This window comes from Nomascus leucogenys, chromosome 22a (genome assembly GCF_006542625.1).
Source record: "Nomascus leucogenys isolate Asia chromosome 22a, Asia_NLE_v1, whole genome shotgun sequence".
In the NCBI taxonomy this organism is placed as follows: Eukaryota; Metazoa; Chordata; class Mammalia; order Primates; family Hylobatidae; genus Nomascus; species Nomascus leucogenys.
In genome coordinates this window covers 128015790-128040127 of record NC_044402.1, presented here as the reverse complement: position 1 = coordinate 128040127, position 24338 = coordinate 128015790, and the positions used below count along the sequence as shown (strand labels likewise).

The window sequence follows — 24338 nt, the reverse complement described above, 5'->3', positions numbered from 1 at the left end:
TAATACTGTTAACACTGTTCTCATTTGAATTAACTAGGTAGTTTTGATTTGTTGTTTAAAATGTTACATGTCATTCTAGAGTTACAAGCACAAACATGGTTCAGATTCTTTTAAAAGGATCTAGATATTCTAGAGAAAGTTTTCTCCATACCATTTAAATGAGATCATAGTGGTGGCTATGGTGAACTCTCTTGCTCAATAGCCATTTCCATGTCCCTCTAGTATTTGCTTTTTTTCCATATAGCAGAGGCTGAGATGATTAGAAATTACATGGCACAGAATTCTCTGCATCTGGGATCTGGATATTGCAAGAATTAGATCAACCCCTGAGGGGTGTAAAAGGCAGAAATGAGGTGAAGGTCATTTTCCTCCACCTTTTATCTGTTGTTGCTGATAAGGAAGATTAGGGTGGAGGAGTTGAGTTTTCTGCACTGCAGCAATGTTCCTGGGTCCAGATAGCGTCATGCAAGTTAATAACCAGTTGCAGAGGCAGCTGTAGTCAGCTGGGCACCCACCACCCCACCCAGCTAATTTTTGTATCAGCTGGGCGTGGTGGTGGGTGCCTGTAATCCCAGCTACTTGGGAGGCTGAGGCAGGAGAATCGCTTGAGCCCAGGAGGCAGAGGTAAATTCAGTGTTGTAGCATTCAATCACTAACCCGGGGGTGTGCAGAGTGGTGATGACAACGGCGGCAATGGTTCCTGGACTGCAGCCGTAGTGGGGTGTTTGTGAACTTAATCGTTCTAGAGGTGGCTTCTTGATGTCCCTGCCTTTTTTCTTGACAGAGTCTCGCTCTTGTTGCCCAGGCTGGAGTGCAGTGGCGTGCTCTTGGCTCACTGCAACCTCTGCCTCCCAGGTTCAAGTGATTATCCTGCCTCAGACTCCCAAGCAGCTGGATTACAGGTGTCTGCCACAACACCTGGCCAATTTTTGTGTTTTTAATAGAGACAGGGTTTCACCATGCTGGCCAGGCTGGTCTCAAACTCCTAACCTCAGGTGATCCACCCACCTCGGCCTCCCAAAGTGCTAGGATTACAGGAGTGAGACACCGTGCACAGCTTTCCCTGCCCTTTTGGCCACTGCAGAGACAACGGCATCTCCCGGACCAGTTCAGCCGTCATGACCTGGGAAGCATTTCGGCAGATAAGTCTAGAGGCTGCTTTTCTAGCCCTTCCAGCAATTTTGTACACATGATTCTCCCATTACATCTCTTCCCAATTCCATAGCTAGAATTTCAGTTTTCTGCAACTAACTGACACTAGTCTATGAAACGCCCTTCTGTCTTGTAATACCAAATTCTAGCCACGCTCCAAAGTGGTGCGGAATCCCGGCTCCCAGCCCTTCGTGACGGAATCTTCCTTTTTCTGAACTCCGAGGCGTTTGCTGTTTTGGCATGCCATGTGGCAAGTTATTTGCATACTTTTCTATCCTTGGTTTTAGCAACTTTCAGTTTTAGTTCTTTTGGTTGCAGAAAAATAGAAACCCACTAAAAACAATATGAAAGGATAATAATATAGAGGCATCTCACAGAAAACAAAGACAGAGTCTACAGTCAGTTTTCATAGGGTAGAAATTCAGATGTAAAACGCCATTGAGAAACCAGGCAGTCATCCTTTCTCTGCCACCCTCTAAAGCTGTGTGGTCTCCTACCTCCTCCTCCTGAATATCTCTCCTCTCTGTCTCTCCTCCTCCTTCTGTTTATATAGATTGTTTTCTCTGTTTCTCCCAGCAGCGTTCATGAATTCATTGTCTTGTATTTTTATTATTTTTATTTCTTTTTCTTTTTCTAGAGAAGGGTCTCACTCTGTTGTTCAGGCTGGAGTGCAGTGGCATGATCATAGCTCACTGCAACCTCCAACTTCTGGGCTCAAGCAATCCTTCTGCCTCAGCCTCTTGAGTAGGTGGGGATTTAGGTGTGTGCCACCACACCTGGCTAAATATTTTTGTGGACATGGGGTCTCCAGGCTGGTCTCAAACTCCTCACCCCAGATGATTCTCTCACCTCAGCCTCCCAAATCACTGCCATTACAGGCATAAGCCACTGTGGCTGGCCGTTATTTTTATTTTTTTGTAGGGATGGGGTCTTGCTATGTTGCCCCGGCTGGTCTTGAACTCCTGGCCTCAAGCACTCCTCCCACCTCAGCCTCCCAAGTAGTTGGGATTATAGGTGTGAGCCACCATGCCTGGGTAAGCTCATGAATTTAAATATGGTTTAAACTAGTTTAGACTTCTATGGTTTAGACTTCTAGTTGCCTACCCAATACCCTTGGTCTCGTTCTTCTCCCCAGTTTTAACTGGGCACAGATGGGCACAGATCACTTGGAATAAATACTACCTTTCCCATGCTGCTATGTGGCTACATTCTAGGCAATGAGATGGCTCTTTAAAAGAAAGAGGGTGAGCCTTTCTTTTCCTTGATCCTTCTTGTTTTATTTATTTTTTCTTCTTCTCTTCCTTTATCCTTCTGAGTGGGGAGCAGATATAATTGTTGGAGCTATGGTTGCCACATTTTGAATGTGAGAATGAAGAGATCAAATGAAGAGATGCACTGAAAGGATCTCTGAGGAAGTGGCGCTGCCACTCCAACTCTTGAGTACTGTATTAGTCTGTTCTCATGCTGCTAATAAAGACATACCTGAGACTGGGTAATTCATAAAGGAAAGAGGTGTAATTGATTCACAGTTCCACGTGGCTGGGGAGGCCTCAGGAAACTTTCAATCAGGGTGGAAGAGGAAGCGAACACATTCTTCTTCACATGGCAGCAGCAAGGAGAAGAATGAGCAAAAGGGGGAAAGCCCCTTCTAAAACCATCAGATCTCGTGAGAACTCACTCACTATCAGGAGAACAGCAGCATAGGGGTAACCAACCCCAAGATTCAATTACCTCTCACCAGGTCCCTCCCACGACATGGGAGGATCATGGGAACTATAATGCAAGATGAAAGTTGGGTGGGGACGTGGCCAAACCACATCAAGTACTTACCTCCTGACTTTGTGAATAACTTTCTATCTTAAGCCATTTTTATTATAAATTTCTTTTTGTGTGCAACTAAGCTTAACCTTAACGGATACACATGCCCTCCCATTTCATGCATACTTGGGAATAACTAGTTTCTCTTGGTTTCAATTCCAAGCTCCTAGAGAGATTGGAAGAGCTTAGCTTCTGTAACTGCTGGTATTCCAATCAACAATGGCCAGGGGAGCAAAGTTCCATAACACAAATGGGATACAGAGGATTCTTGCATGTAAGTTATGGGGGGTTGTTTTTACAGAAACAGACATGTGTGTTGGGCAGATACTAAAAAGTGGTCATCATTCTCCTCTTCAGTTATAAGCTAATTCTCTTTTCAACTTTATACTGAAATATCTTCCCCTTCATCACATACAGATTAAAGTTCTACATTTTTACAGAATTCTTCAGATGCTTCCTTTTAGCCACAAATGTAAGGATTACCAAACCCGAGTGGAACTATGTTATGCCCACTAGCAAAAGCATGCAGCTTACTCAGTTTTGGCCAAATGGCAAAGACTCTGGAAATCAGACACTTGATTCTCACAGTCAGGTGGAGTCCAACCGATCCAGTTCCCTACATATAAAATGATTACCTAAACAGTTCTTCAATTCGACATCTTATGAAGACAGCAAAAAGATTTCAAATGGCACAACCCACATTCTAAGGTAAGTAACTACCACCTCCCACTCATTCAAGTCAGTAATAAATGTATAATTTATGTATTATAATATATAGTTATAGAATGATATAATTTATATGACTTACTGTGAGGGTAAATTTTACTTGTCAATTTTTATAAAATAAAAAATATATATTTTTTAGAATATTATATAATTGTAGTAGAAATCTCAACCATGCAGAAGTATATAAACCATACAATGGAAGTGTCTCCTGTCTCTCAACCCAGTTGTATTCTTTCAGTTATTCTCGGTGTTTTGTGTGTTGTGTTGATAGGTGGGTGTTTTTTGTTTTTGTTTTGAGATTGAGTCTCACTGTGTTGCCCAGGCTGGAGTTCAGTGGCACGATCTTGGCTCACTGCAACTACTGCCTTCTGGGTTCAAGTGGTTCTCCTGCCTCAGTCTCCCAAGTAGCTGGGATTACAGGCACCTGCCACCATACCCAGCTAATTTTTTTGTATTTTTAGTAGAGAAAGAGTTTCGCCATATCGGCCAGGCTGGTCTTGAACTCCTGGGCTCAAGTGATCCTCCCACCTCACGCTCCCAAAGTGCTGGGATTACAGGGGTGAGCCACCATGCCCGGCCCGTAGATGGGTTATTTTTAATCCTTTCATACAAATCCTTTCATACAAAGGATTTCACATTTCACTGGGGTCCAGTAACTGGACTCCAAGTCTGGGGCTAATGTTTTAGTGTCCATTACCAGGCATGCCCCTTGTACCAGGCTGTGTGCCCCCGCCCGCTGCTGCAGGGTGGAGCGCTGCTCCCTAAGCCTACTACTCCCGAGCTTTTGGCCCACACTGACTGCACCGCTGCATACATTATCTCACCATTCCTAACAGCACTCACTGAATCTATACTCTGGGCTGAGTGGGGGATTACACAGAAGCAGAAGGAATGCGCTGTAGAGATTAGAGCTGCCTAATGTCCCAATCTTTTCTCCTAGACATATTGGTTTGTATTTCCACCCACTTGAACTCATGCATAACTGAGTGACTTTTTTGGCCGATGAAATGTGAACAGAAGTGATGTGGGTCGCTTCTGGGCAGAAACATATAGATCCAGTATGTGGCTCACCACATTTTTGTACCCTGCCTCTGTAACTGTGGAAGCCTGGATCAAGAAGCTGCCTCTGTCAGTCTAGGTCTAGGTCTTTCAGTAACTACCATGACCCCATTTAGATCAGGATGGTCAGTTAGCATAAGCAAGAACTTTTGTATCGTTTTTGTTTTTTGAGACGGAGTCTCGCTCTGTCACCCAGGCTGGAGTGCAGTGGTGCAATCTTGGATCATGGCAACCTCCACCTCCCAGGTTCAAGTGATTCTCCGGCCTCACCCTCCCAAGTAGCTGGGATCACAGGTGTATGCCACCACGCTTGGCTACTTTTTGTTTTTAGTACAGATGGGGGTTTTGCCATGTTGGCCATGTTGCCTTGTTGGCCAGACTGATCTCGAACTCCTGACCTCTTGCTTTGGCCTCCCAAAGTGCTGGGGTTACAGGCGTGAGCCACCACAGCTGGCCAGAACTTTTGTATTTTAAAGCCTGTCCCAACTGATTGTCTTTTCTTGAGGAGCCATACTCTAGAGATGTAAGGTACTGCACACGGCCAAGTAAGTGTTCAAGGGCTTAAATAAAATATGATAATCTCCTCATCCAATCTCTCTCCTATGGCTATCTTTCAGTCTGGTAGCATTAGCCAAAGCTCTCACATGTCTTAGGTAGGCTATCTCTAAATGGGTTAGTCTGCAACACTGGAATAATATGACATAAACATTTTATTTTGTGTATGTGAGCATACGGCTTGAAATAAACTCTTATATTTGCAACAGAGAAAATATTTTTCTCCGTATCTCAAACGTGTTCATTTTCTTGTTGAACAATTTCAAAAGAAGAAACTTCCATAGCTGGTAATAATATCAATAGAACAGGAAAGTATAGTTTAGCTGGATACTTTTGTTTTTACTTTTTAGAAGCCATACTAATAAAGGAGTATATTAAAGGAGCTTATCGTAAGCCTATCTTCTTGCGTAAATTTATCACATAGATTGTTTTTCTGCTTTCCTTCCTTCACCCCATCATAATATAGAATTATTTTCTCATTTCCCATCATAGTCGTCATAATAATGTCCTACCCTATTGGACTCTGAACTATTTTCCACTATTCATTTTTTATTAGCGTTAAATTTTAACCAGAAGATTGGGATAAAAGGCAACATAGTACCATGCAAGCATAGCCACTTTGACACCGTTTCTAACTGAGCCAGCAGTGACCATGACCTGCTGCGAAGGATGGACATCCTGCAATGGATTCAGCCTGCTGGTTCTACTGCTGTTAGGCGTAGTTCTCAATGCGATACCTCTAATCGTCAGCTTGGTTGAGGAAGACCAACTTTCTCAAAACCCCATCTCTTGCTTTGAGTGGTGGTTCCCAGGAATTATAGGAGCAGGTCTGATGGTGAGTAATATTTATTTGACTTGATGTGAAGAAGGGCCTGCCTATTTCACCAAAATCCTAAAAGCTGTCTTCCAGTCTTGCACTTAACTATGTCTTGGCTTATGATACAATTTGGAGCAGTGGTATGGCATTAATTTATATTGGTCATCAGTGAAGAATGGTAATTTAAATAAAGTACACTATGTGGTATAGGATAGAGAGCTAGGCAAAAAAATAAATAAATAAATTGATAGAAGTTGGCTGGGTTATTATCTCTCACATTTCGGCACAGGTAGGGCTGCTCTTCCAAGCTTTATGGTTAGAGTTAGGGACCTTCTGAATTAGTTCCTTCAACTTTCCATTGCTCCATACCAGTCTCTAAGTATTTACAGAACATGCAATAGGAGTGAGAGATTGCTTAATAGGAATGAGTAGAAACACTCCCATGTATGATGACTAGCCTGGGTGATGGTAATTACGAGGCATGAATGCTGCATTGCCTGTAACTGAAGGGAGTTGGGCTAAGAGACATGGACTTAAAATCCTGGGTCTCTGGCCTCAAGGACTTTTTGACTCAGCTATTATATAGATCCTAGGACATCTAGCTTGTTGAATAGTTTGCTGATTGTTACTAAGTCTACCTTTGTTGAAATCTGCAGCAGAGCAGTGCAGGATGGAATTCCTGAATATAACTGACATGAATCACCTGAGGCACGCAAGTGGTGGGCTTTTCATCTTCTAAAACCATGACTAAGTAAAAATGTAATGTACTTAATTATCTTTAACTTTAAATGGAAAAATCGATACAAATGTTATTTGTTCGAGTATTTTTAAAAAGATCTCAAAATGTTTCTTTGAAAACATATAAACAGAAAGGCCATTTTATTTTATATGAGGTTAATTGTGAGCCTGATCTTAATCATGCTTATTCATTGAGTTCACTTATTAGATAATAGTAACTCATTGAAGTCAGTTATTGAATTCTTAATGGAGAACAAATTGTTGAAAATTGGCCAGGCATGGTGGCTCATGTCTGTAATCCCAGCACTTTGGGAGGCCAAGGCAGGCGGATCACGAGGTCAGGAGATCGAGACCGTCCTGGCTAATACGGTGACACCCTGTCTCTACTAAAAATACAAAAAAATTAGCCAGGCGTGGTGATGGGCACCTGTAGTCCCAGCTACTCGGGAGGCTGAGGTAAGGGAATGGCGCGAACCCGGGAGGTGGAGCTTGCAGTGAGCCCAGATCGCGCCACCGCACTCCAGCCTGGGTGACAGAGCAAGACTCCATCTCAAAAAAAAAAAAAAAAAAAAAAAAATTGTTGAAAGTTAAACAGATGAGAAGATATTATGCATGACAAACATAAGTCATGTAAATAAATCTGGAATAGTTAGATTTACAGATTTTCTCCTGAGAATTCTGGTGCAGTAGGCCTGGGTAGGACGCATTTGTATAGGGAAAACTGCTTTCAAATCTGGCAGAATACCTCAGCTATGGTTCTGCCTTCCATGTACCACTGCAAGCAAATCATTTATCCTATGGTTTTGTTTCCATACGTGTAAAATGGTGATGTGGATGTTGAAGTTGATAATTCAGCATCCAAGAGGGTTGTTTTTGTTTGTTATGCCACTAGGGGGTTTAGTTAGTGCCAAATAAATGAATGTGTGTGTGTGTGTGTGTGTGTGTGTGTGTGTGTAAGACAGAGAGAGAGCAAGCTGTAAGGACTGATATTATCAGTGTTTTAGAGATAATAAAACACAGAGGTGACTTTTGTTTAACTTTTTTTTTTTACTTTTCAGTTCAGAAGTACATGTGCAGGTTTGTTACATAGGTAAACGTGTACCTTGGGGGCTTGTTGTACAGATTATTTCATCACCCAGATATTAAGCCTACTACCCATTAGTTATTTTGCCTGATCCTCTCCTTCCTCCCACCCTCCACTCTCCACCCTCCAACAGGCCCCAGCGTGTGTTGTTCCCTTTTATGTGCTCATGTGTTCTCATCATTTACCTCCCACTTATAAGTGAGAACATGCGGTTTTTGGTTTTCTGTTCATGCATTTGTTTGTTAAGGATAATAGCCTCCAGCTCCATCCATGTCCCTGCAAAGGTCATGATCTCATTCCTTTTTTATGGCTGTGGAGGTGATTTTTAAAGAAATTCAGGACATAGTTTTCTACTTGAATTACTAATTCTGAATTATGATCAGTTACTGCTGCTGGTATTATCCCCAGATTTACAAAAACACTCTTCCTTTACCATCACAAAGAATCTGTTCCTCTGCTTTAGGTAGAAAGATCTAATTAAAGAAAAAGCTTTTGGAAAGTTTTGGGCTATTTCTTCACACGGCCATGAATGCTCTCTTCCAGGCTGAGAGACAGAAAACACATTGCAACTCAACAGCATGAAGCAACCATACATCCGTGTGTCTGTTTTCTTCCCTATAGAAGGCTTCTCTCTACTTGAGTAGTAGAAGCCTCTTTTGCATTTGCTTACACCAGAAGCCAGGAGCAGCTGGCTGAGCATAACTTAACGATAGCAATTTCCATGAAGCTCCTAGAAGTTCCTGAGTTAAGACAATCCATTTAGAATAACTCATGCAGCTTTAGATACAAATTGGCTCTGCCACAAATCCCATGAAATTAAAAAAAAATGTATTAGCATTAAAGGAGTCTGAGGTGGTGATGACACATACCTACACATACCTAAACGTATTCTTCATTTTAGGATGGTGGCGGGTGTGGCGGGGAGAGAAGAGAAAGAGAAAGACAGAGACAGACAGAAGGACATAAATGCTCATTTATTGGCCATCTGCCAAGGGCCAGCTACTGGGTTCATACATTACCTTGTTATCTCATTTAGTCTCTATAATAATGCGTGCATTTATTATCACTTGTATTTTATAGGCCAGCACAGAGAAAGTTAGGAATGTTAACAAGGTCACCTAATGGATGTGAAACCCAATTCCAGATTTATCTGACGTCAAAACTCTGTTTTTCCATCAGTGCTAGTACCATAGTCCTCAAAACCTGTCTCAGGGCTGCCAGAGGTGAAAGATATCATCTATAAATTAATCTATAAAGTCAAGTGACCAGGAAACTGAGGCACAGAAAGATTATAGAAGCTCGTGGAACAGTTCCAGAGAATCTAAACTTCCCTGTTCTACAGCTAAGTTTACTTTATCACCCTCAGTAAGTATTATCAAAGATATCAACACCAGACTATCTCTATTATTCAGTATTATAGAATGTCATTAAAGCATGAGACAACTCTTTGAAAAGTCCAATATGAACTTTATAGACAGAGGTTATGCCCACAAGCAAACAGGTGGGTGGTAAAAAGGACTCAGACTACAGGTATATTTTCATGATCCTCAGATAGATAGAGAATGTGGAAGAAAATCTTTTCAAAGGGATTTATGAATATGTCCTTTAAAACATCCATGAAAATACTCACTAGTTCAAAATACTGAGCTTTCAATATACTTGTAACTACACAAGAAAGTTAACAGAGAAGAAATCACTGCCTGTGATAAGCACTTTGGTCATAGTTCTTGAAATCTTTCCAAAATTACTGTAGTGTTTCAAATTAGTATTGTTACCAAAAATGGGATTTTGCAGGAAGTAGATAATTATACAAACTATGGAATTCATTATTGATTACATCATGAAATATATTCATTTTATGGCTTCATGACTTACTTAAAACGGAGGTGGGCTTTTCATCTTCTAAAACCATGACTAAGTAAAAATGCAATGTACTTAATTATCTTTAACTTTAAATGGAAAAATCGATACAAATGTTATTTGTTCGAGTATTTTTAAAAAGATCTCAAAATGTTTCTTTGAAAACATATAAACAGAAAGGCCATTTTATTTTATATGAGGTTAATTGTGAGCCTGATCTTAATCATGCTTATTCATTGAGTTCACTTATTAGATAATAGTAACTCATTGAAGTCAGTTATTGAATTCTTAATGGAGAACAAATTGTTGAAAATTGGCCAGGCACGGTGGCTCATGTCTGTAATCCCAGCACTTTGGGAGGCCAAGGCGGGCGGATCACGAGGTCAGGAGATCGAGACCGTCCTGGCTAATACGGTGACACCCTGTCTCTACTAAAAATACAAAAAAATTAGCCAGGCGTGGTGATGGGCACCTGTAGTCCCAGCTACTCGGGAGGCTGAGGTAAGGGAATGGCGCAAACCCGGGAGGTGGAGCTTGCAGTGAGCCCAGATCACACCACTGCACTCCAGCCTGGGTGACAGAGCAAGACTCCATCTCAAAAAAAAAAAAAAAAAAAAAAAAAAAAAATTGTTGAAAGTTAAACAGATGAGAAGATATTATGCATGACAAACATTTGTACAATATACTTTTGTGGGTTTTTTGTTTTTGTTTTTGTTTGGTCATTGTTTCTGAGACAAGGTCATGCTCTGTCACCCAAGCTAGAATGCAGTGCTGTGAGCACAACTCACTGCATCCTCAACCTCCTGGGATCAAGTGATCCTCCCACTTCAGCCTTCTAAGTAGCTGGGACTATAGGCATGCAGCACTATGCCCAGCTTACCTTAAAATTTTTTTTTGGCCAGGTGTGGTGGCTTATGCCTGTAATCCCAGCACCTTGAGTGGCTGAGGTGGGTGGATCACTTGAGGGCAGGAGTTCGAGACCAGCCTGGCCAACATGGAGAAACCCATTTCTATTAAAAAATACAAAAATTAGCCAGGCATGGTGGTACATGCCTGTAATCCCAGCTACTCGGGAGGCTGAGGCAGGAGAATCACTTGAACCCAGAGGCGGAAGTTGCAGAGAGCCAAGATTGTGCCACTGCACTCCAGCCTAGGTGACAGTGAGACTCTGTCTCAAAATTTTTTTTTTTTTTTGTAGATAGGGTCTCACTATATTGCCCAGGTTGGGGTCAAACTCCTGGGCTCAAGGAATCCTCCTCTCTTGGCCTCCCAAAGTGCCAGAATTACAGGCATGAGCTGCCATGCTTGGCTGCAAAATATAGTTTTGATATTTGTAATGAGCTATGACTTTGTGTGTTACTCTCATGTTCAAGTTCTTAGAGGACTCCCAAAAGTCTGAATTTCACCACAGAATTTTTAATGGTCTAAAGTTTTTCCACACTTCATTTGTAAAATCATGTAACTTCTAAAACTAAATACAGTTAGGGGTTTCTGTAAGAAAAAATGAACAACATTACTTTCTTTTTAAAAACAAAAGACTAGCAAGACTTTTAATTTTACAAAAACTCAGGCATTCAAATATGCTTAGGAAATGAAGAGAAAGTGTGTTCTCATAATTACTCATTTTGGCAGGAGATTATCTGGAAAATTTATATATAATTCAGACACACACACACACACACACCATTCACAGTTTTAGTGTCTGTCTAAAAAGCCCCTCCAATTTCCGGAGCTCTAAATGGGAAAGCAGTTGAAACCACAGCGAGTTGTCAAATTACCAGTAACAGCATTACAAAGATGTGTTAACACACCTTGAAGTCAGTGGGGTGGTGACTTCGATACTGTAAGTAATTGTCCCTTTATAAAACCCCTTTGTGAATGAATCATGAAAGTAAATATTTAGCAACTGTGAAATAAACTTATCTTCAAGAAAGTAGCAGAGTTCAGTTTGCAACAACAAGGAAAATAGAACAATTTATCCATTTAAGTTGTAATGTCAAACCACTTTTTTTTTTTTTTTTTTTAGACAGGGTCTCACTTTGTCATCTAGGCTGGAGTACACTGGCACTTTCTTTTGAAAGAATCATTAATTTCTAAATCTGTAGCTGGCAAACTGTAAATATTCAGCGAATATTTTGGGTTTACAAACCAGCCTCTTCCACACAATTTTTTTTTTTTTTTTTGAGATGGAGTCTCGCTCTGTCACCAGGCTGGAGAGCAGTGGCGCGATCTCGGCTCACTGCAACCTCCACCTCCAGGGTTCAAGCGAGTCCTCTGCCTCAGGCTCCCTGGAGCTGGGACTACAGGCACATGCCACCAAGCCTGGCTAATTTTTTATATTTTAGTAGAGATGGGGTTTCACCATGTTGGCCAGGATGGTCTCGATCTCCTGACCTTGTGATCCGCCCACCTTGGCTTCCCACAGTGCTGGGATTACAGACGTGAGCCCCCACGCCCGGCCTCTTCCACACAATTTAATTCTACTGTTGGTGCACAAAAGTAGCCATAGACAATATGTAAATACATGGATGTGACTGTGTTCCAATAAAACTTTATTTACAAGAAAGAGGTAGTGGGCCATAGTTTGCCAGTTCCTGTTCTAAATGATTTGTCCTGTAAGCTCAAAAGGCAGTACAGCTTATGTGTACAATAAAAGATGTTTAGTGCATGAATACTGATACCTATTTGGGAGCTAAAATTTCTTTTCCCTTTTCTTCTGGGCTTTCAACTATGCGCCAAGGTGGCTGGGCAGCCATATACACATGTGGCCTCTAAACAAGAAGGGTGGTGGTGTTCAAGGCAATGTGTAAGCAAAGCTTGATAATAATACAAAGTGACATGGAGGCAGTACATCATCAGACGTAGTGAGGTTTGTTAGGAAAGCTGCCTTGTAAAGAGGCATAAACTTTAAACCCGTGCTGAAAGAATAAATGCAGATGTGGCCTTGGATAAATGAATCAGAGACGGAGTAATTGGAAGGACAATGAGATGGGCAAGGGTGAAGGCAGCAGGAAAGATGAGAATGAACAGACTCTAAGTAAGAATAGGGGAGAATTATAAGACTTGGGTCAGTGTGGAATAGGGATTAAGAGTCCCGGCTGAGCACAGAGGCTCACCTGTAATCTCAACACTTCAGGAGGCTGAGGAGATCACTTGAGCCCAGGAGTTCGAGACCAGCCTGGGCAACATGGCAAAATCCCCGTCTCTACAAAAAATGCCCCCCAAAATAAATTAAAAATAATGGGGCATGATGGCGTGCACCTGTAGTCCCAATGACTCAGGAGGCTGAGGTGGGAGGATCGTTTGGGCCCCGGATGTTGAGGCTGCAGTGAACTGTGATCATGCCACCGCACTTCAGCCTGGGTGACAGAGTGAGACCCTGTCTCAAAAAAACAAAACAAAACAAAAAAATTGTCTGGGCTCTGCACCCCAAATGACTAGTTTTTTTTGTTGTTGTTGTTTGCTTGTTTGTTTTTTTGACACGGAGTCTCGCTCTGTTGCCAGGCTGGAGTGCAGTGGCATGATCTCAGCTAACTGCAACCTCTGTCTCCCAGGTTCAAGTAATTCTCCTGCCTCAGCCTCCTGAGTAGCTGGGGCTACAGGTGTGCACCACCTCGCCCAGCTAATTTTTGTATTTTTAGTAGAGACGGGGTTTCTTCATGTTGGCCAGGCTGGTCTCGATCTCCTGACTTCGTGATCCACCCACCTCAGCCTCCCAAAGTGCTGGGATTACAGACATGAGCCACCGCGCCCGGCCAAATGACTAGTTTTGAATCCCAACCCTTCTACTAAGAAAGTAGAAGGACAATTTGAGTAATTTGTCTAAGAAAGACAAATTACTCAAACTTTCTATGCCTCAGTTTTCTCATTGGTAAAATGGGAATAATAATAGCACCTACCTCATAGGATTATTATGAGGATGGAATAAACTAAGGCATGTAAAGCGCCTGTAACAGTGCCTGGCATGTAGTCAGAGCTCGGGAAGATGTTAGAAAATGGGAGTAGAAGGAGAGAGAAAAACCACTCAAGGGCAGCTGTGCTGAGATGGCAAAAAAACCTACGCCTAAAATTTCTCAAGTGGAAGGAAATAATTACATTCCACCCTTCAATGATACAAAACTCCTTCCAGTAAGAATTTCTAGTCATAGCTGCTGCCTAGATATACTAAAAATTGAAACCCAAGTCCTGAGAATATGGTGTTCTTTCTTACAGCTTTCCTTGGCAACATGTATTTCCCTGAAGACAGAATGCGATCTATAGATTTCTGAGCATTAATGTATAAAGTGAGATCATTACATATCATGTATATAGGAAGAGAAAGGAGAACGTAGAACCAAAAATAATTCTCAAATATAAGCTTGGGGAGACCAGCAAGATAGCTGGGATTCTGGGAAAAGAAAGACTAGTGGGAGTGTGTGGTGACAGAATGATTTGTTCCCAACTGCCAGGCAAACAAAACCATCAATTTCTTTTCTGCAGGTTTGCCAGAATAATCCATACAATTTCTGGGAAATTGGGCCAGGCGTGATGGCTCACATCTTTAGTCCCAGCACTTTAGGGGCACAAGGCAGGAGGTTTTCTTGAGGCCAGGAGTTCAGGACCAGTCTGGGCAACAGAGTGAGATCTTGCTTCTACAAAAATATTTTTAAAATTAGCCAGGTGTGGTGGCCTACATCTGTGGTCCTAGCTACTCAGGAGGCTAAGGCAGGAGGATTATTTGAGCCCAGGAGTTCAAGGCTACAGTGAACTATGCTCGTATCACTGTACTCCAGCCTGGGTAACAGAGTGAGACCCCCTACTCTTTAAACAAACAAACAACAGAGTTTGGATGATGCAGCCAATTCTTTCAGAAACATTTCTTCCAAAAATAATCTATAAATAAGTCATCCTAATCTATTTAAAATCCAATTCTCTGCAGATGACTCAGAGTGAACTAAGAATGTAGATAGAAGACTTCAAAACTCCTGTCTTGAATTTCCCCGTTCCTGCCGCCACTTTTAATCTTTCTGGTTGAAACTGGGATGACAAGGTTCACAAAACCACGGATATTGCCAAATTCCCTTTTTGTTCTTTCAGCCTTGATTTCCCACAACTGGTGGTAAATGGAAGGTGAAGATTACTATTTTTTCTTCTGCTGAGAAGTAATAATACTCATCTTTCCTGTTGATGTCATTTCCAGGCCATTCCAGCAACAACAATGTCCTTGACAGCAAGAAAAAGAGCATGCTGCAACAACAGAACTGGAGTAAGTACGGAGCAGTCGGCGTGGAAGCAGAAGTGCATGAACAGTTACTGCTACCTAAGCAAAGCCACACTGAGTCACTCACATCTACCGAATCACAGTGGGGCTCCAATGATGGAGCCACAGCCTTAGAAACATGCTATTTTTATTTATTTATTTAGAGACAGGGTCTTGCTCTGTTGCCGAGACTGGAGTGCAGTGGTGCGATCTCGGTTCACTGCAACCTCTGCCTCCCGGGATCAAGCGATTCTCCTGCCTCAGCCTCCTGAATAGCTGGGACTACAGGTGCGCACCACCACACCCAGCTAATTTTTGTATTTTTAGTAGAGATGGGGGTTTCAACGTGTTGGTCAGGCTGGTCTCAAACTCCTGACCTCGAGTGATCTGCCCGCCTCGGCCTCCCAAAGTGCTGGGATTACAGGTTTGAGCCACTGCGCCTGGCCTGAAACATGCTATTTAGGATGATTATATAGAAGTAGAAAAAGTGAGAAGGGTTTTTTGTCCCACAAACATTTAGAGTTGGCCCTTCTGTCCCTTCTTCAGTCTTCGGTGGATTGTCCTTTCCTCAATCTAAAGGTTTTCAAAGAAAGGAGATTTATAAGTCACACCCACAGCTGCAATCAATTTCATAATACTCGGGTGTGATATTTTTGTGGTATATATAAAACACTCAGGGAAAATGTACTCAGTTCTCTCATGCAATGACAGACTGGTTTGCTAGGCAGTTAAATTAAACGAGCTGCCAGGTTGTTTTTTCCCCCAAAACATTTAATGCCTACCCACTATGTATAAAGTCGTAATGAAGTTAAAAGTAAATTAAGATTTATTAACCTGAGTGTCACTCTGCTCAGAACACTTTCAGATATGCTATTTCATTTAATTCTCTCAAAACCCTTAAGCAGGAAAAAGTAAGATGTGTGTTTTATTGATGAAGGAACGGATGCTCAGAGAAAGTAAATAATTTGCCAGTGTAGCACATTAGTAAGTGGATTTTTATCCAAACCCACTGTAGCACCCCACAATTCACAATCTTTATACCATGAACATGGCTATTAAGCAACATAAGGGCTCTCATAATTCCCTGTGGAAGGGGTAGATTGACAGCAAGCAGTCACAGTAGATCTGCTTGGCTGAGCTTGAGCTTTCAAAGCAATGGTTCTCAGATGGATGGAAACATTAGGCTGGGCACGGTGGCTCACAGCACTTTGGGAGGCTGAGGTGGGAGGATCACTTGAGGTCTGGAATTCGAGACCAGCCTGGCCAACATGGTGAAACTCTGTCTCTACTAAAAATACAAAAATTAGCTGGGCGCGGTGGCCCATGCCTGTAATCCCAGATACTCAGGAGGCTGATGCAGGAGAATCTCTTGAACCCAGGAGGCAAAGGTTGCAGTGAGCCAAGATCACATCACTGCACTTCAGCCTGGGCAACAGATGAGTAAGACTCTGTCAAAAAAAAAAAAAAAAAAAGACAGATGGGATGTTAGAATCATCTAAAGAGATTGAAAAAATACCAATGCCTGGGTGGCCCCCAGAGATTCTGCATCAGTATTTTTCAAAAGCACTCAAGATAATTCAGCCAGGGGTTAGAACCACTGCTAAAAAAAAAAATAAAAAAAAACACACAAAAAAAACCAAACCAGATATTTCTATCCATAATGGAAGATGCATATTTTTAAAAATTACCCTTTTTCTGACATTTGATATTTATCTAGGATTACAATAATTATGCTAATTAGTTCTAGTCTATTTTTGCTCTGAATACATTTTAGGTATTCAATAAACACTAATTTTCAGTTTCCCTTCCCTGTCACTTTTCTTTGTAAATGATAATAATTTGGAATTTGACTTTGTATCTTTTCTATATGGTGCTCACAACATTCTTGACATCCTGAGACATTTCTGAATTCCTGAAATCAAAAATATCAAAACACTTATATAGGCTTTTCCTATAGGTGTATCATCTAAGAACTGGTGTTTAAGTCGTACCTGGTGTCTTTGAAGCCTAGATAAGACCAAAACATGAGACAAGTGGCAAAGGCTACATCTTGGGAGGAAGGGAAAGGGTTGACCAAGGCTTGTCCCCTATTTTAACTGTTCTTTGCTTGTTCCCTTTTTCCAGTTCTTATTTTTGCTTCTGAATACAAAATGGTTTTGCTGAATCATTTAAGTGAATCCCCTTTAGGGGAAATACAGATGCCTGGAATCACTTTCTAAAGCCAGGCCTTTTGTAGCGATGAGAACTCAAAGATAATATGGCCGGGTGCGGTGGCTCATGCCTGTAATGCCAGCTCTTTGGGAGGCTGAGGTGGGCGGATCACTTCAGTTCAGGAGTTTGAAACCAGCCTGGCCAACATGGTGAAACCCTGTCTCTACTAAAAATACAAAAAAATAATAATAATAAAAAATAAAAAAATTAGCCAGGTGTAGTGGCGGGCATCTGTAATCCCAGCTACTTGGGAGGCTGAGGCAGAATTTCTTGAACCCAAGAGGCAGAGGTTACAGTGAGCCCAGATAGCGCCACTGCACTCTATCCTGGGAAACAAAGAAAGGCTCCGTCTCAAAAAAAAAATTATATATATATATAAATAATAGATGGCGGCCGGGCGCGGTGGCTCACTCCTGTAATCCCAGCACTTTGGGAGGCCGAGGCGGGTGGATCACAAGGTCAGGAGATGGAGACCATCCTGGCTAACACAGTGAAACCCCGTCTCTATTAAAAATACAAAAAATTAGCTGGGCGTGGTGGTGGGCGCCTGTAGTCCCAGCTACTCGGGAGGCTGAGGCAGGAGAATGGTGTCAACCTGGGAGGCGGAGCTTGCAGTGAGCCGAGATCGCACCACTGCTCTCCAGCCTGGGCAACAGAGCAAGACTCTGTCTCAAAAAAAAAAAAAAAATAATAATAATAATAGATGGCTAAAAATAAACACCATGGCACCTCTTGATGAGTAAATTTAAGTAACTGCACAAGTCACAGTAGCATGAAAGAATCAAGATTTGAAGTAGACTCCAAATCCATCATTCTGAACTTTTGGCTGGAAGAAGAATAGTGATTAAAGTGTTTCCCAGCTGTAAGAGCCTGACAAGTTTTGTCCATCTCCATGATACACAGTTTTCTCATCTATAAAATGGAAATAATAATAGTATCTACCTCTTGGGGTTATGAAAAGTATTAAATGAGATGATATATGTAAAGTACAACATCCCTCAACACAACTCTATAGGTAGCCACCTTATTCTGCACTCATAAAAGGCAGGTCTCAAGAATACAACACACAAATCCTGTGGGAGCTGCATTATTCCAGCAAAGGAAAAGAAAAAGCATTCCCTCGCTTCATTTCTGCTGATTTTGAAATAATCATCAGTGACTAACAACTTCACTGAAAGAATACAAAAGTTTCCTTCTTTTTTTTTTTCTTTTAGAGATGGGATCTCACTATGTTGCCCAGGCTAGTCTCGAACTCCTGGGCTCAAGCAATCTACCCTCCTTGGCCTCCCAAAGTGCTGGGATTACAGGCATGAGCCACTGTGCCTGGCCTAAGAGCTTATTTTTGGAAAAACAAATATGAACTTTCATTCAGTTTCCTATGCCAAATTCCATGCCTTCTTCTGCTCTCATGACTGACTCATGAAATAAAGATGTATACAATCTTTCTAACACAGTGGCTCTCAACCAGTGGGTTATTTTACCCACCCACCTCCACCCCAAGAGGATATTTGGCAATGTCTGGAGACATTTTTGGTTGTCAGAACTGGGCTGGAGGTGGCAAGGGGTGGGGGGGTGATATTGGCATCTAGTGGGTAAAGATGAGGGATGCTGCTAAATATCCTATACTGCACAGGAAAGGTCCCACAGCAAAGTGTGCAAATGTCATTGGTGCTGAGGTTGGGAAGTCCTGTTCTAACTCTCTGCTGATGACTGATCACTGCAGGACGCTGGCCACTGGCCACTTAAAGTATCAGGGCCAAACACTTGGGAGCCAAGAGACCAGACATGAAGATAAAGGCAGTTAAGATCCAGTCGGCCAGGCGCGGTGGCTCACGCTTGTAATCCCAGCACTTTGGGAGGCCGAGGCGGGCGGATCACGAGGTCAGGAGATCGAGACCACGGTGAAACCCCGTCTCTACTAAAAATACAAAAAATTAGCCGGGCGTGGTGGTGGGCGCCTGTAGTCCCAGCTACTCGGAGAGGCTGAGGCAGGAGAATGGCGTGAACCCGGGAGGCAGAGCTTGCAGTGAGCCAAGATTGCGCCACTGCACTCCAGCCTGGGCGACAGAGGAAGACTCCGTCTCAAAAAAAAAAAAAAAAAAAAAAAGATCCAGTGAAGATTCTATGAAGTAGGAAGTACACAAAACAGGGAGGAACTAGATCTCAGTGGTCAGAAGAAACACATGAGGCTCAGAGGAATATGAAAGTTGAGATTTTCCAGAGACAGTGACAAGCCAAACCATTTTTTTTTTTTTTTTTTTTTTTTTTTGGCAGAGTCTTGCTCTGTCACCCAGGCTGGAGTGCAATGGCACGATCTCGGATGACTGCCTCCCAGGTTCAAGTGATTCTCCTGCCTTAGCCTCCCAAGTAGCTGGGATTACAGGCATCTGCCACCAAGCCCGGCTAATTTTTTGTATTTTTAGTAGAGAGGGGGTTTCGCCATGTTGGCCAGGCTGGTCTTGAACTCCTGACCTCAGGTGATCCACCCACCTTGGCCTCCCAAAGTGCTGGGATTACAGGTGTGAGCCACCGCGCCCAGCTCCAACCATCTTTTAGTGAGTATAATCAAATAGCAGAGACTGCCCTCTGCCTTTTTGTATCATTCACACCTAATCAAACCGTGATCTTAAGATCCAGGATTTTAGGGTGACTGGATTAAAAAAAGACTGTATATGCTCCTGAAGCTTGAAACAGATCAAGAACATGAAATAACATGTGCAAATGGCTCTATTTTATTTTTCAGATGTTTCTTTCATCACTTTTCAGTGTAATCACAGTCATTGGTGCTCTGTATTGCATGCTGATATCCATCCAGGCTCTCTTAAAAGGTCCTCTCATGTGTAATTCTCCAGGCAACAGTAATGCCAATTGTGAATTTTCATTGAAAAACATCAGGTAAGTAACTTGATTTTCACAGGCTTACTGTCTTACACAGTTGAACTAATTTGATTAGACTAATGCAGTACTGAAACAATGCCATGTTTTTATTTGATGCAACTGCCGGGACAAACAGATTCTTAGGAATTTAGTACATTAACGCCAGTTAGCACAACTCCACATCAAAATGGAGGAATCATTAGATTTACAGTGCTTTAAAAGGACTTTTAGATATTGTCTAAAAGGACTAGTTGATCTCAAATGGCTTATGCTTGCCTTTCAAAAATCTAGTTACATATGTGTATGTATATTAAAAAATTATGCAAATATACACCAGAAACTTAACTTTCATCCTTGGAGAGTGAAGAGAACATTTACTTTCTACACTTCTGAATTAATTAAATTTGTAAACCATGAGCAAATATTACATTTACAATTTTAAAAATTTAATAAAAACACAATAAATAAAATGCAGAGCCTTGCCTGTAGGCCTAAATGGAACAGAGCAACCAATGGATTCATACAGACATGCTATAAATATACTGTATGCATGGGAATGAATCCAAAATTTAAGTCATGTAATAACAAATAATACTGGAGAGTTACATGTACTTAATAAGTGGCTCATTTTAGTCTTTTAAGATCATTCTGTGACTGAATCTAGACACAATTTGTAAAAACTGGAAGAAAAAAACTATCTAATCCATTAGCTCTCTGTATAGGCTGCTCAGTTTAGCAAATAACCAGAATTTACTTTTGTAGTTACGTAAAAAAAATTGTTTTTTTCTCCTTTTCCCTTACCTTGCTACATTAAAAAAGAAAAGTCCCTCAAATTTTGTGTAGCATATTTGTTTTGAATCAAAACCCGGGGAAGGCCGGGCACAGTGGCTCATGCCTGTAATCCCAGCACTTTGGGAGGCCAAGGCAGGTGGATCGCTTGAGGTCAGGAGTTTGAGATCAGCCTGGCCAACATGGTGAAACTGCGTCACTACTAAAAATACAAAAATTAGCCAGGCATGGTGGCACATGCCTCTAGTCCCAGCTACTCAGGTGGCTGAGGCGGGAGAATTGCTGGAACCCAGGAGGTGGAGGTTGCAGTGAGCCAAGATCAAGCCACTGCACTCCAGTCTGGGTGACAGAGTAAGACTGTCTCAAAAACAAACAAAGCCAAGGAAAGTCTCCTTACTAATAGACTTGAAGTAAAGGGTTAAAGATTTCTACCACAGATGCTACACACATTAAATCCCCAGGGAATGACAACAGCCTACAATGTACCAGGCACCAGGCTAAGCTCTGCAGATAATAGCACTCAGATATTCTCAGCCTAGTTGGGGAGATGGGCTAGGCTAGCAAAGTTACAAGACAGTGATCCTTGGCTTGCTACACATTTCACAGAACACTCATATTCCATGTGCAGAAAATACTGTTGTTTTCCCAGGTTGAATGTCAGTTGCTGATATCCAGCAATGCAAACTCCCTAAGAACATTCCATTTTACTCTACAGTAAACAAACAAAAAATCACCTTGAGATAGATGTGTTAGGGCTAAAAGTCTCTCATTTTCCATAGCCCTGTTAAGAACAGGCACATCTCACTTTAATCAGACATATTTAATCAGTAAAAACCGTACATCTGGTTGAAGAGCGGACGCCGTGCTGCAGTTCTGCACTAAGAACTGAGCTCATTTAATGGGGGGTAGGGGAAGCTCCTTAGTTTTTATATCTAGCAAGTAGAAGAGTATCTGAATAAATAAAATAAATAGGTTGAACCACGAAAAACTGTTGACATTCAACTATTTCTGACATCCCAAAACAGCATTTCATATCGTTCAACCTAAGAGAAGATGTACCACAGAGATGCTTGTTAAATGATGGGCTATATAAGTAATAAAAGTTTTGTAACTAGTAGAGTATATGGACACATGCTCAGAAACCCTGATCTCTGTCATTTCTGGGCACAATATTTCAAAAGTACATTCTGTTTCATTAGTTCTTTTATGTGCACAATGCTACATTCCTTTGGTCAGGGATATTTCTGAATATCTGATTTTTATCTTTTGTTTTTCAGTGACATTCATCCAGAATCCTTCAACTTGCAATGGTTTTTCAATGACTCTTGTGCACCTCCTACTGGTTTCAATAAACCCACCAGTAACACCACCACGGCGAGTGGCTGGACAGCATCTAGTTTCCACTTCGATTCTGAAGAAAACAAACATAGGCTTATCCACTTCTCAGTATTTTTAGGTCTATTGCTTGTTGGAATTCTGGAGCTCCTGTTTGGGCTCAGTCAGATAGTCATTGGTTTCCTTGGCTGTCTGTGTGGAGTCTCTAAGCGAAGAAGTCAAATTGTGTAGTTTAATGGGAATAAAATTTAAGTATCAGTAGTCTGAATAATTTGAGAAGCACACTTGTTTTCAAAGTCATCTTTGAGATGATTTAAAAAATCAACCCTTCACGTAGAAAGCATGTTGCAAATGCATAACACTCTCATATCGGTGGTTGATTTGGGAAAGGTGGAGAAAATTTTCAATTAGTTTTGTATTGTATGTACTATTCAAACTTTTTACCTCTTCATTGTGTGTAGAGAAAGGAGAAGGGAAGGATGAGAAGGAACGGAAGTCATCCTGAAAATAAAAGTGCAGGACCAATTTTTTTTTTTTTATTTGAGACAGGGTCTCAAAAAAGGCTGGAGTATAGTAGTACAGTGGTGCTATCTCAGCTTACTGCAGCCTCAACCTCCTGGGCTCAGGTGATTCTCCCACCTCAGCCTCCCTAGTAGCTGGGACTACAGGCGCGTGCCACTATGCCAAGCTAATTTTTGTATTTTTAGTAGAGATGGGGTTTTTCCATATTGCCCAGACTGGTCTCGAACTCCTGGACTCAAGTGATCTGCCTGCCTCAGCCTCCTAAAGTGCTGCGATTACAGGCATGAGCCATCACACCCAAAGTACAGGACCTTTTTATTGTATTTCTTTAAAGAATAAAAATATAACCTGAATGCAATCAAGTCTTTAGATCTAATTCTCAGCTTGCAGGGAACACTAGGACAAATCCAAAAAGTGGGTCAGTGGGCACAGAATGGCCCCATTTTCAACAGGAAAATGTCATAAAAGAAAAATATTTTTGAGGGAACTGTTCTAGATTAAGAGAATAGAGGCATGTTTCAGCTAAACACATGTAAACTTTGTCAGAGATAATTGGGAGGAGTATGTAGAAGAATTGGATTATTGTTAATTTTGGTAGGTCTGATAATGGTTTTATAGTATAAAGGCTGAGTACCCCTTATCCAAAATGATTAAGATCAGAAGTGTTTTGGCTTTCACATTTTTCTGGATTTTGGAATTCTGCCTATAATAATGAGACATCTTGGGGATGGGATGCAAGTCTAACCACAAAATTCATTTATGTCTCATACACACTTTAAACACCTGGCCTTGAAGGTGATTTCACACAATATTTTAAATAACTTTGTGCATGAAACACAATTTTGACTGCATTTTGACTGCAACTCATCACATGAGGTTAGGTGTGGAATTTTCCATTTGTGGTGTTATGTTAGTGGCTCAAAAAGTTTTGGATCTCGGAGCATTCTGGAATTTGAATTTTTGGATTAGTGATGCTCAACCTGTATACAGAAATGTCCTCATTTTTTAAAAAAAGAAATGCATATTTATATGTTGTAAAAATACTTCAACTAAAAGCAATGGGAAGATGTTTACTGTTATATTTAGGTGATAGGTACATGGCAATTCATTACACCCTCCTATTTTCCTATGTTTACATTTTTCATTAATTAAAAAACAATACCTAGAAAAACCTAAGTCTTTCAAAAGCTATTTTCTATATGTGCCAATCTTTAAAAAACAGGGTAACAAGTGTATTTATCACATTAAAATGTAAAACAACAAAGCTAAAAATCTAAAATTTTCTGAATGTTATTTCTATATTTCAATTGTTTATGTTTATTGGGCTTAAGTTTCTAGAAATAATTTGCAGTACCTATATTATAGCTACCTAAATAAATTTAGTAACATCGAGAGCTTATAAGCCTTTTTTTCTGAACATTTACTATATAAAAACATTCTCCCTACACCCATACAAATACTTATTTGTCCTTAAGGCTTAGCTTAAATATCTCCTACTCGAGGAAGCCTTCCCAGTGCTCATGATCCAATAAACCAAGTGAGCACTTACCCAAACC

General features: G+C 41.3%; 1 protein-coding gene across 1 annotated transcript; it reads left to right on the top strand.

Moving 5' to 3' along the window:
* The first annotated feature begins 5926 nt into the window (after positions 1-5926).
* Positions 5927-24053, top strand: TM4SF20 (transmembrane 4 L six family member 20). The gene is made up of 4 exons (XM_030804077.1): positions 5927-6145; positions 14989-15054; positions 20003-20154; positions 22203-24053. The coding sequence occupies exons 1-4, from the start codon at positions 5963-5965 to the stop codon at positions 22489-22491; spliced, it is 690 nt and encodes a 229-aa protein (XP_030659937.1). The 5' UTR covers positions 5927-5962; the 3' UTR covers positions 22492-24053.
* The last annotated feature ends 285 nt before the right edge of the window (positions 24054-24338 follow it).

Bases quoted from the DNA above. Each gene is read 5' to 3' on its own strand.
- TM4SF20 (XM_030804077.1), top strand. From the start codon at position 5,963: ATGACCTGCTGCGAAGGATGGACATCCTGCAATGGATTCAGCCTGCTG. The intron at 6,146-14,988 runs GTGAGTAATATT...TGTCATTTCCAG, and splicing joins TTATAGGAGCAGGTCTGATG to GCCATTCCAGCAACAACAAT. The intron at 20,155-22,202 runs GTAAGTAACTTG...TTTGTTTTTCAG, and splicing joins TTTTCATTGAAAAACATCAG to TGACATTCATCCAGAATCCT.